The sequence below is a fragment of the Chamaea fasciata genome, unplaced genomic scaffold, assembly GCF_029207755.1.
Source record: "Chamaea fasciata isolate MVZ Bird 193981 ecotype frontalis unplaced genomic scaffold, bChaFas1.0.hap1 SCAF_8, whole genome shotgun sequence".
NCBI classification, from domain to species: domain Eukaryota; kingdom Metazoa; phylum Chordata; class Aves; order Passeriformes; family Sylviidae; genus Chamaea; species Chamaea fasciata.
The window spans coordinates 7,244,978-7,257,856 of NW_027094093.1; the positions used below are offsets into that span (position 1 = coordinate 7,244,978).

Here is a 12,879-nt window from a genome sequence, read left to right on the forward strand (position 1 = left end):
TAAGTAAATAAAACTAAATCATGCTAGTTAAGCAGTCAGTGTCAGATAAGGAGCTCCTAGCACTTCTACTCCGAAGCTGTATAATCCTAAAATTGATTCAACCATAAGAATTCTTGCTGGGATGTGTCTCAATATGGAGGTATTTTTTCAGTCAGGTATGCTCTTTTTATTTTAAGCCAATTCAGTTTCCTTTCCCATACCAAAAGAAAAGCTTATCCCCTCTTTTCCAGATATCTTATTTCCTGAACAGAAATTGCAAATATATTTCCCCCCAAGTCTTTTGAAGAATAAATACAAAGGAATAAGGGACTGCTGTTTACTTTGACTGTGCTAGGCTAGAACATGTGCTGATGTTACATGTCTGTTAGGCCAGCCCTAAAGTTGTTACAGCATTTGGTTGGGAGTTGTTCATAAAGAGAAAACACTGATTGAGGAGAAAAGTGTTCCATGGCTCAAGTTTAGGAGTGGAAGTTTGCATAGGAAGATGCTTTGAAAAGTATCCGCAGAATCAACTGATTGAGTACTGATAATATTTTGTTTATTTATTTTTATCCTCTTTCTTTTCTATCCTTTTTTTTTTTTCCTTTGGTAGCAACTATTGATGCAGATGGACAGGGATTTTGTCAAGGTGGATTTAGCATTGACTTTACAAAGGTATGTGATTTTTTGTCATTTCTGTGGGTCAGCAAACAGCTGTAAGTTGGCAAGCACTGCTGATAAAGAGCACTTAGAAGCACAGCTATTATGAAATCAAATGTTACTGTTCCTGGCTGGGAGCGAGCTCACAACCAAACAAAATTTATAAACAAACCAAAAAATAACTTGAAACCACTCAAAGAGCTTTTATGAACCTGTTTCTCCCTAAATCTTCGCAGCAGCACACTTTCACCCCTTGTAGGAACCATGTTCTGAACAAGTAATCTGCTTTCCCAGCTTCCTGCCATACCCCTCTGCTGCAGCCAATCCCCAAGTGAATTTGGCTGTAATAATCAGGATTTTTGAGACATGGGATTGGTGCATCGCTAGTGTTACTTCTTGAGGGATAACAACTCAGGGAACTGGTAAACAATGTGCTTGAGAATCATGTTTGATTTTCTCCTCAGCTTGCAGAAGTGCAGGGGCTTTTTACTGACTTGTGTTTCTTCTACTTTTGTGTTCTCCCTGCCTGTTCTAGTTCTTTTTTTTTTTTTTTTTTTTTTTTTTTTTAAATTCACAATTACTTTTGAAATCCCAGCACAGTAAAACCCTGCACAGATCTGAGAATGTACTAGAGTGTTTTATATTGTACACTGAATTGGTTGAGCAGAGTCAGGATGTGTTAAGACCATGCCAGCCCTGTTTGTGATGTGGCTCCTTTTTTGGGTTCTCACATCTCAGGATGAGGTCATGTCCTGTCACTCATTGCCCAAGGCTACTCTTGGTTTTCCTCCAGAGGAAACTGCCAAGTGCAGGATAGGACTGTGAGTGTTTGGGTTACTTTGCACACACCCTCAGGGTCACTGTGCAGATTCCAGGCCCAGTTAAAACCAACTTTGGGCTCTAATCCAAAACCTTAGAGTGGGCAAGCCAGAGTGTATCTCCAAATGTCTGACCTAGATTTTTCTGAGTGGTGAATATAGGAGTTTTTAGGATTAAAACCTGAATTAGTGGCTTAATTATGCAGCAAAGCCTATGGCCTAATTCAATACTTACAGAGCAAATTCCCAACCCTGGGACAGCTAATGTGGTTAAAGTTTCATAAAATGGTTTGTGAATTGCAATTGTGCCAAGAAATATGGAGTGAGGGATTACATCACAGTCATTCTGAATTAAGCTTTTCTAATGATAAGTTACAGAAAACGGCAGAGGCAGAAGATGACGCTATTTTGTGTACTGACCTAAAAACATGATGTAACACTCTCTAAGTTTTCTCCTAATTGCATTCCTGTTGCCATACATTTATGGGGGAAGAAGGGTCTGCTACAATAAAAACAGAATTCTGCCTAGAATGCTAAATGGGTGAAATAGTCACTGGGGATTTTTGGTTAGCATTTTACAAGATGCATTTCTTATTAATCACTCCTTCCAAAAGGAAAATGTGTGGTGGTCAGCAGAGCTACAGTGATGTACATGCATGGAATTTCTTCCCACAAACACAGGACATCTTGTCTGGCTTTAGATGTGCTTTATGTGTTTTTAATTTTTCTTTCTGTCTTCCTTTTTTTATTCCCTTCCAAGGGAGACAGGGTGCTGCTTGGAGGACCTGGGAGTTTTTACTGGCAAGGTGAGAAATATCATTTAAACCACAAAGAAGTTGACCTTTATGATTTTTCTCTTTATCCTCTTAGTCATTTTGATCCACACTCTTCCAGCTGCTGTCAGAGTCCTTGTCAATAAGAAAACTGATAGAAATGTTCCCTTGTCCTTAAGAATATCTCCTGAATAATCAGGGCAACTACTGATAAAGATTGTAGTAATAACAGTATAGGTGTCCTTTGTGTTTTAAATAATTCCATGATCATTACAAAGGCGTTTTCCCTGGATCATGGGATTTATTTTTATCAGCAGGATAAGTTTCCTTTAGCGTATTTTGTTTTGCTCTCTGCATGTTTAATAATTTGACACCCATACAAAGTGTGTATTTTCAGTGAGAAATATCCCCTCTGAAGAGAATTGCATTGTTTTCCTCTGACGACAAAGATGTTTTCCATTTATATTACTTGGTTTGTGCCGTGGGGCACATTTTACCTCCACCTGGCATTACCTGTATACTTTGCTCCTGTGGGATTCAGTTGGTGTTTGTTTGCAGGATTTTTCAGCCTTTAACTGCAGCTCCCTGTTCAAAGGAGGGTGCTTCCGTAATCAGGACACAGCTGCCAAACTCTGCTGCCTGCTTTTTAATGTAGCTTCTAACATTTATTAATAGATTTTCTGTATCATGCCAGACTACATTGTAGGTGCAGCAGCACGGGAGGCCTGTTCCAGTCCTCTGTTTTAAATTATGAACAAAATTGAGTGATTGAAGCGAAACTGCAGATATAATATCATATGAATTATGTTGCTTTTTTGGCAAAGGTGACACTTCATCTGCCAATACAACTTTATCCTCTTCTATTACTACCAAAAAAGCCCTCTTGGCTCTGAATAGAAGACTTCTGAAAGTGAGATTTTTCGTCCTAAACTATTATTCCACATCCTGAGATATTGGAGGAGGAGTTTTCCCTTCACTTCATACACGTATGAATATGTGTGTGTGAAGTGAGTGCCATTCTGAATGGGGTTTTTTTGGTGATTCAACTTTTCATTTAAAATCGAAGAAAAAAGAATGTAATGGAGTCACCACCTAGTGGCTCATGTAGTGAAAATGGAGAACATGGCAGTACACTGCGCTCATCTGATTTTTGTTCATTTTATTGGCTTCTTGTCTGCCAAAACTGGCTCTTCTGTTGTGGTATTTGATCAAGAAGCACCCAAAGGGCTCAGTTCAGCACAACCATAAGCACGTGATATCTCAGCACTGCCTTTTAAGCCCTGCCTTATTGCAGGATTGGCCTCTGTTTTCAGTGAGAGCCCTGTGTGTGCCTATGATTCAATATGTGCACACATTTTAGGATCCATATTTTCACTTGTGTCCTTCCTGGCCCTTTTCCAGTGGGTGTTGTGGAAGATCTGCTGCTTTCGAGGGCAGAATTCTGTGAAAGAGTCACTTCAGTGAATTCTGCTGGTGCTTTTAAGCTGTTTTCTCTCTCTTTAGGCCAGCTCATTTCTGATCGAGTGACAGAGATTGTGGAAAAGTACGACTCCAAAGTCTACAGCACCAAGTATGATGACCAGTTAGCAACCAGACCTGCCAGTGCTGCTTTTGATGACAGCTACTTGGGTATGTGGTGGGAAATGAGAACACTCCCTGGCACTATTGATGCTTACAGCTAAATCACACAACTAATAAGTCAACATCTAACAGATAATGAGAGAGTGTGACATTCCTGAAAATGCAGCCATTTATATATGATGGAATTGTAGTTATTTATTGTAGTTATTTTGCCTTAAGCTTGATTCAAAAAGCACCTCATGATGAAATAAATGGAAATATTTTCATGATTTTCTGTGCTCTGTGGTGCAGGCTGAATATGAGAATGGCAAAAGTATGATTTTTATATGAGAGGTTAGTCACACACGTGGTTGTTTGTTTTTTAAAAGCAGCTGTTTCAAAATAACCTACCAAAACAAAATAAATATGTTAAAGAATTATGTTTCAGAAGAAAAACAATGAGGAGTGGGAAATCATCATCTTGCTTCATGTATGTCTAACGAGGCTCAGGAAAAAAAGCAAGGATATACCAGGACAATTCCCAGGATGATAATTTTAAAATTTTCAGCTTCTGATCATAAATTCCTGGATACTGATGAATTACAGCCACTCATGGAGCTCTTCATAGTTTAAGCTGCTTCGAGGCAATATTGATACCAGTGCATTTTAAGATGAAGAGAGGAGAACTGTGCACAGAGACACCTGTGAAAAGTGTAAAGAGAGATGAAAGGTTTAATAGGGTTTTTAAAGCCTCATCTTGTCTCTGCAGGTTATTCAGTGGCCGTTGGAGACTTCAATGGCGATGGCATTGAAGGTGAGTCCCTTGCTTCAGTAACAACATCCTGTTAATGGGCTGGGCCGATCTTTCAGATCAATGGTACAGTGCACAGGGAAATGCATCAAGTGCTAGGAATGAGCTGCTCTGTTCAGCAAAGTCTCTGTGCTTTGGGACCTGACTGTTATCTGTGTCTTGCTTTATGTTTCAGACTTTGTATCAGGAGTCCCACGGGCAGCAAGAACTCTGGGCATGGTAAAAAAATTTGAAACACTAAACTTTACAATAAATAAAAAAGGTGGCTATTGCTGGTATGCTGTAATGTGTATTTCTTCACGTGCAGGTATCCATTTACAATGGGAAAAACATGTCTTCCATGTACAACTTCACTGGAGAGCAGGTGTGTGGCTTGGCTGAGTGTGGTGGGTGACCAGGAGGCCTTTCCTGTGTTGCAGCAGTCTTTAGGGTACTAGATAATAGTCTGTAACTGCCTTGATTGCCAAAGCAAAATTTTATGAGGTCTGAGGGTATTTCTATCTTATTTAAATAAAGGAAGTGCTGCCTGTTTTGAGAGCTGGGAAAGAGACTGGATCATGAAAGGGGAAATGAGAAAAGTAACCGATGGGTTTACTTTCCAACAGAGTATGGAAGAGAAACTAAAATAAAGGAACGAAAAACATTTGTGGCATATTTTATCATCTCCCTGATGTATTTTGTGTACAGATTTGTGTAAACTTGTTTAGGTTTGTATCACTACAACTCACAGGTTTGGTTTGAATTTTGTTTTCCAGATGGCTGCCTATTTTGGGTATTCGGTGGCTGCCACAGATATCGACGGGGATGAGTAAGTGTCCTCCCTCTTCTCGCCAATGCCACTCAACTTGTTTATGGAAAGAAAAAACCAGCTTTTATTAAAAAGTCTTTCCCATGATCTAGATTTCTGCTGGTTTAACACATCTGCACAGCTGTTTTGCCAACACGCCATGTTTGTTTTAACATTTGTAGGTTTGTTTTTTTGTCAACATAAATAAGTGTGTATATTCACATGCCTAAAGTCGATTAGATTTTTGTGTATTTGTGCTTAATTTGTCAGTAAATATTTGCCTTCAGTTGAATTTAGAGATAGTTATCTTTCATCTGAGTGTTAACAGGTTTCAGTGCTAATTTAACAGGTACTGAAGACAATGAATTTTCATGCTGCTGCTGAAGAACTCTGTCCTTTTTTGGTCCAGTTACACAGATCTGTTTATTGGAGCCCCCCTTTTCATGGACAGAAGTTCAGATGGGAAGCTCCAGGAGGTTGGCCAAGTGACCATCTGCCTCCAGCGAGCCTCGGGCGGGTTTCACACGGCAAAGCTGAACGGCTTCGAGATCTTCGCCAGATTCGGCAGCTCCATCGCACCCCTGGGGGACCTGGATCAGGATGGCTTCAATGGTAGGATGTGGATTCCTGGTCAGGATCTCCTGGTTGTAGAGGGAGCCCAGGCAGCACAGAGAGCGTGGATTCTGCACACAAACCCTCGGCGCTGTAGCCGTGAGCGAGTGCAGGACGCTGAGGTCTAGACTCCTTTTGATGCTTGTATGCTACTCCCAGGAATGCTATCAGGAGTTCCATGGATGCATCGAGCAGAGACTATACCCTTGAAACAACAGCATGGACTGCTTTAGCTCCTACACTCACCACTTGATTGCTTTCTGAGTCATGACCACAATAGAAACTTCAGTAAATTACCTGACTCTCCACTGTGACCTGTTAGGACATCTTCAATATCATTTTCCTCTTTCCGTTGTTTAAAGACCATTTTCCTCTCTAGAAACACAATGATGACAGAAAAGAAGGTTTTATTTCAGACTGCTGGTTAAAAATGTTCATATAAAAAAGGTTTTGAGTTTGGTGGAAATACTACATAGCAGCCACAGCCAGATGTACAAAGAGCTGAGTGTCTTGAGTGAGTAATTTGAAGCGAAGTTTGAGTCTGACACAACTGGAGCTGAGGACTCTCAAACCCCTTGCCCAAGCTTCTTGTTACTTTCTGATAAGAATGAAGAGCAATGAAGCAGACAAGAATCATGTAGTGTTGGGATGGAGATTTCCAGGAATTCTAGGGAGAACACTTTTTAATGCCCATTAAACTCCAGTGTTGCCTGGAGTGGGAATTTGAGTTCCACCAAAAAAATCTTCATTTTTTCCATTCTGCTTGCAAGCTAAGTATTTTCTGTAAGATCAAAAATTACACTAGATGATTACTTCAAACTCCCAGGTATCTCTAATTTATTTTATATGAAGTCATAAATTCATAGTGGAGTTGAAATTGGAAGGCACCCTTTTAGTTGCTAAGTGGATGTAGAATCAGTGTGAAGATGCAATATCACTGTAACTATTTACAGAAGGCATTGGATAGCTGATAGCCCAAATTCCAGTCACTTGATAAGATTATCCCAAACATTTTTTGATTCCACCATACTTAACATTTGAAATTTTAATTGCTTTGCTGTTACTTAGTCTGTTTAATTGGGGTTTTATTGCTCTGCCTCATTTTTGGGAGTGTTAATTAAAATGCCTTCCATCACAGTATGGTACAAGATAGCAATTTTTACTGTCTTCATGAAGTTTGTAAATAGGGGTCAAAACCAAAAAACTGTAAACTTATGAGTCTTCATTCTTTTTATCAAACTTTCCCAAATTTCAGAAAAGAGGAAGGAGAAACATAATTATTCCAAGTAGTGTTTCATGCTTGGTCCTTGAACTGTCTGTGGAAATGTTGAAATTAGATCATATGTACGCTTCTAAAGCTGTCCTTTCAGATAGTCTAATTAGCATTTTGTTTCTTACTGTTTATTTATCATTAAGAGTACTTTTAAATTTAAGAGATAGAATAACTGCATTAACTGGACGTTCTCCATAAAGCATGCTGCCAAGCCATGACTGGGATAGACTGGATTTTAATATTTACCATTGGTTTAGCATGACTTAAATTTTCCAGAATTATTAACATCCCAGACTTTGGAGGAACACGAGCGTGTAAATGAAATGGGAAGAGAGTCACACTTAGTTTTGTGGTTTGGCACCCACAGTGACTAACTCTGCTTGTTGTAATAAAAAGCTCAAAAGCATTCCAAATCCGTATGATTTTGCTGCAAGTCAGTCACTAAAGTGCAGAAGTGTTTGTAGCACTATTTCTCTCCTTCCTCTCCCCATAAAAGGCTATGACATGTTCTTGTTAAACATTTATACCTTCTAGAAAAAACAGCATCCAATAATAACAGAAAGAACAAATAAAAGGAGCAATAAACAAACAAACGTTGCTGAGCATTTTAAAGGCTGGTTGCACTTCCTCCCTACTGGCACACATTGAAACTGTAATATCAGAAATTACTGATTGATATAAACACAAATACATTCTAGTTTGTGTCTGCAGATGTTGATGATTCTTCGTTTGGTTTTCAGATATTGCAGTTGCTGCACCGTATGGTGGAGAGGACAAGAGGGGACTTGTGTATATCTACAATGGAGGAGCCAGTGGTTTGAATGCCATCCCATCCCAGATCCTGGAAGGGCAGTGGGCCGCTCGCACTATGCCCCCCAGCTTTGGGTACTCGCTGAAAGGAGCCACAGATGTGGACAAAAATGGATATCCAGGTCCTCTGCTCCAAATGGCACTTCACAATGACTCAGTAGCAGTCCCACCTCTGAGAAACAGCTGATTTTGAAAAGCAAGTTGTAATGTGTGATGTGTCTCCTCTCTTTCTAGACTTGATTGTTGGAGCCTTTGGTGTTGACACAGCTGTTCTGTACAGGTAAGGGTCCCTCTGTGCTCGTACCTGAGTGTAAGCTCAGTGGAATTCTGCAGCTACAGAAGAAAGCAGGATCAGGGAGGTCTGAAAATCTGCCACTCCACCATCCAAACCTCTGGAGGTGAAAACACACTGTACTGCTTTTTTTACTGAGTAAACCTATCTGCTGTCTAAAATTCATCTTTCTTAAAAGTATGTAGTCAGGGGAAAACATAAACAAGCTGTCTTCAAGGCTTTCTGAGTGACAGTTTTCTAGATTCTGACACAGCAGCTGCAATCCCAATATTCCCATCCCAGCTTGCTCATTTTGGGAGAATATATTGGTCTGTGCTATAAGCAGATAGGACTTCCTCTTCACACAGCTGTCCATGTTGTGGCTGATGGAAATGAGAGGGCACAGAGAAGCTTCGTCTGGTCACTGGTTATTTGTTTTTCTTGTGGTTTCACTAAATATTGTGTGTTTGTGTATATTGCACGTTGTCAAACACGGTGTTGAGTGCTCTTCAAGAAGATGTTTTCGTTGCAGGGCTAGGCCAGTTATTAGAGTAAATGCTGCTCTGGAAGTTAATCCAACCATTTTAAACCCAGAAAACAAAGCCTGTTCACTGGGGGATGTAAAAGTTTCTTGGTAAGCAGAGTATCTATGTTTTCCTTTGAGGGGAGGGATTTCTTGGGTTTTAATTTTGTAAGTTTCCAATTTTGAAAGGTCTCAGGAAGTCTAGTCAGCTAATTAGAAAAAAGAGATGAACACAGATTTTACTGAAAGAGCAGACAGTACAAAATAAGAACTCTCTGACAGCAGTTGGAGGACCAGCACTGTCTTTAGTAGATGCCAGACTGACTCCCAAAACCTGCAGAGACTGCCAGTTGTCCCTGCTGAGCAGAGTAAGGTCTTCCCACGATGTCAGCACACCACACAGTATTTGCCGTGTTTTTACCCACTTATGTACACACCTGGGCAGTGATCTGCTCTGTAAACTGATTTTGCTTCTGGTCCCAGGCTATTATCCAAACCCCTTCCTACTGCTAACTTTCTTTTCAGGGTCACTATGATAGCTTTAAAAATAAGACCCATTTGATTACAGAAATAAACATTCCAGTCCACAGCTGATTGTCCCCAGATGAATCAAGACTTCAAAGCTTTGCATTGCCTGCCATTCTGTCTACTTATTAATAGATTATAGTTTCTCTTCCATCAGTAGAAAACAGCTTTTGGGAATGAGCTAGAGTCTCAAAAAGAGGATACATATGAACAGAATTAATAGTGAGGAATTTTAGAAGAAAATGAGAGAAAAAGTGTATGAAATTCATTTTTTCCCCCTTTCAAACAGCTTCAAAGTCAAGTTCTGCTTAAAAGCGGATGGCAAAGGAAAGCTCCCGAACTCACTCAGTAAGTTCTGCTCATTTAAAAATTGGAAGTCTGGTTGTATTGTTTGCAGACATGAGCACTGGTCTTTGTTATTATCATGACAAACAGCTGGGTGCCCTTTGCAGCACACTGCTGCCACTTGGGTGGCATGTACATCTATGGGGCTCTTCAGCAGGTATTTTTGGCTGTAGTAGTGTAGAAGGCATTTGACCATACCTAAGAGTTTTAACATATGTTCAGCTATGTGGTTAACTAGTCTTGGAAAGAAAGCCCTTTGTGTTTTGCAGAATTTATGGTAACTCTCATTGAGAGGAGTTTTAGACAAGAATATTCAAGTATGTGCATCTTTAGGCCTGAGAGATACAGACAAGCCACGCGGACTTGTCACAAGTCCTGTTGAGATCATGACTTTCAGATTGACATCACTGACTTTTTTCATCAGATTCTTGGGTCAGAATCAGGAAAAGATTGTTTCAAACAAGTTTTTAAGTTGTCTCCAGGAGATTTTGTAGTGTGGCAAGCAGCCTGCTGCAATCAGGTTTTGTCTACTGATTGCAAAATCTTTTCCTTATTTACTGTGGCACGTACAGAGGTGGTGTGATCTGGGAATGCTCATATGCATATCTGTCATGTATTTTATTATCTATATCAAATATTTCAAGGAATTAGATAAGCAGTAGTATTTAAAAATACAAGCATTATGTGCAAGATTGCTTTAAATTTTCTAGGGGAAAAAATTCTCACTTTAGTTCTTGCAGTTCTACAGCAATTACAAATTATAAAAGTATCTGTGTTCTTACATATTTCCAGTGCATAAGGAAAAAGCAGAATCCAATTTAGGACGGCAGCAGTGCTTGAGTACTAATATAGTGATATTTTACATGGAAAGAACTGGAAGTTTAAAGAGGAGCAAGCACTAGGTTTTCATTGTAGTTGAAATCAGTGCGCAGCTCCATTTCTGAGGGCAATCTGCCCTGTGTTTAATAGAACGAAATATCCCTGACCCAACCAACCCCTTTGGCTTGGCCAGATTTCCAGGTGGAGCTGCTGTTGGATAAACTGAAGCAGAAAGGAGCTATCAGGAGAGCTCTCTTCCTCCACAGCAAACAGCCCAGCCACTCTAAGAACATGACAATTACAAAGGGGGGAAAAATGAACTGTGAGGAACTTGATGCCTTCTTGAGGGTAAGTAGCCATTAGTGTTTTAGGCAAATACGTTTTGGTGTGTTGCCTATTATAAGTTCATTGTGTTAACTGGTTAAAAAAACCCCAAAACAACAAACAAACCAAGAAAAAAATACTAGAGAAATTTCATTTTCAGTGGATAGACCTGAAATTACTAAAATCATAAGTTTGTGCCAAATTACTGCTGCTGTCACAGGATGAACAATGAATCGTATTGTGGCCAAAATCCTGGTCCCTAAATCCACTGGAAATTCAATTCACAGCTTTGTTCTGGACTTCTTGGGTAAGTCATCCAGGCACCAAATTAGTTATAATTTCCAAGGAACGGGAAAGTCAATAAGCAGAGGTTGTCCCATCTACTTTGGAGGCTAAAAATTGAAGAAAAATACAGACCTGCAGCTGACAAGCCAAAATAAGCAAATAGCAGAGGAGATGGAGGAAGCTGAAATACTAAGTTTGCTTTTTCTCAGTTTTCTGTTTTCATCCCCACAAATGTGAACAGATGCTCACACAATTAAAAAGTTTAAATCAGTAGAAAAAACACTGTGTGTAGCTATGTAAGTTCTATGCAGCTCAGATTTATCTCTGAGCACTTATAAATAAAACATAAACAATACTTCCTTCCTACTAAAAAAACCCAACCAAACAAAAAAACCCAAATAAAAATACTAGCAATCATTAAAGGTTGACTGAGGGCAGGTAATACTTTCTTTGACTTGACTTTTGTGAGTGGGTTATATACGGAATTAGACATCTCAGATCTCGGGGTTAGCAAAGATTTAGCACATTTCCATTTTCATAAAGAAAGTAATGACACATGACCTATGTGAAATGATCATAAATGAGGTGCAGAGCCAGATTAAAGCTATAGGTGATCAATAAGTTTCTGCCCATAGAAGACATGTTCTGAAATAAGATCCTGAAGTGAGCTGTGCTGGAGTCAGTAGATTTCATTATCCTCAGAGTTTACACTGAGCAAATCTGTGGTTAATGTAAAGCTAAGATATGGTTTGTAAGTTCTCTGAAAGGCAGGATCAACATCGGATAAACAGAATGATTTCAAATGAACAGCATGAAAGTCAGCGACTTCCAAGGGCCAAGTAATAATTCTAGGAAGGAAAAATTGTCAGTCCAAAGATGAATATCTCTGAGGGATCTTAGAAGCAGACTGAGGTTGGTCTGACAGGAAAGAGCAGAGCTGTGTTGCTGTTAGGCTCCTTGTTACTGGATTTCCATGACTTAATATTTCTATGTGCTCCAGTTTTCCATTTGTTAAACAGGCATGCTACTGCTAAAATTGTGCAGGTTTTTGAAAAGGAATTTTCTACTTTGAAAAGAAGTTTTAATGTTGTTGAGGCCTCTCCATTCCTATGACATTTTAATTGTGATTCAAATCTTTGGTTTCCTCAGGATGAATCTGAGTTCAGAGACAAGCTAACTCCCATCACTATTTTTATGGAATATCGTCTGGATTACAGAACGGCTGCAGATGCAACAGGACTGCACCCTATCCTCAACCAGTTCACTCCTGCTAATATGAGCAGACAGGTACACTGCTTACACAGCCTGTGATGAGAAAACTCACAACATAATTTGGTTTATCTTGGGAGAAAATCAGTTACAGTAGCACTGGAAGTGTTAATATTGAAGGCTCAGAGTGTTTCATCCATTCTCATACTGTGCTGCTCTATGTACATAATGTTTTTCCCTATAGTTCCCTTCAGGTAATAGACATAGTTTTTCTATTTCTGCCCTTTTTACAAATTTTTACACTTGTTTGTAAAGAGGATAGTGAAGATGCAACTTAATATGACAAGATTATTCAACGTACACGAAGCTGGTTAAAGTGTAAACATCTGTCCTAGAATTGCAGTAGGCAGTGTCCCCCACATATAAAAACTCATTTGTTCTCTTTTGAGACAAATGATATGAAAATATTCCATAACCAGCTGTGTAGAATTTTTT

At 39.4% G+C, this 12,879-nt stretch overlaps 1 protein-coding gene across 2 annotated transcripts in view; it reads left to right on the forward strand.

Annotated features, from left to right (window-relative positions):
* Window positions 1-12,879, forward strand: part of ITGAV (integrin subunit alpha V) — a 45,819-nt gene that overhangs the window by 17,732 nt on the left and 15,208 nt on the right. For both annotated transcript variants that reach the window (XM_066189512.1, XM_066189513.1), the window contains exons 5-18: window positions 593-654; window positions 2,218-2,263; window positions 3,734-3,859; window positions 4,560-4,604; window positions 4,777-4,820; window positions 4,909-4,965; window positions 5,357-5,409; window positions 5,798-6,000; window positions 8,014-8,205; window positions 8,318-8,363; window positions 8,887-8,988; window positions 9,692-9,750; window positions 10,760-10,914; window positions 12,325-12,462. In XM_066189512.1, coding sequence (XP_066045609.1) covers window positions 593-654; window positions 2,218-2,263; window positions 3,734-3,859; window positions 4,560-4,604; window positions 4,777-4,820; window positions 4,909-4,965; window positions 5,357-5,409; window positions 5,798-6,000; window positions 8,014-8,205; window positions 8,318-8,363; window positions 8,887-8,988; window positions 9,692-9,750; window positions 10,760-10,914; window positions 12,325-12,462 — 1,328 coding nt within the window. The remainder of the gene's footprint in view (window positions 1-592; window positions 655-2,217; window positions 2,264-3,733; window positions 3,860-4,559; window positions 4,605-4,776; window positions 4,821-4,908; window positions 4,966-5,356; window positions 5,410-5,797; window positions 6,001-8,013; window positions 8,206-8,317; window positions 8,364-8,886; window positions 8,989-9,691; window positions 9,751-10,759; window positions 10,915-12,324; window positions 12,463-12,879) is intronic.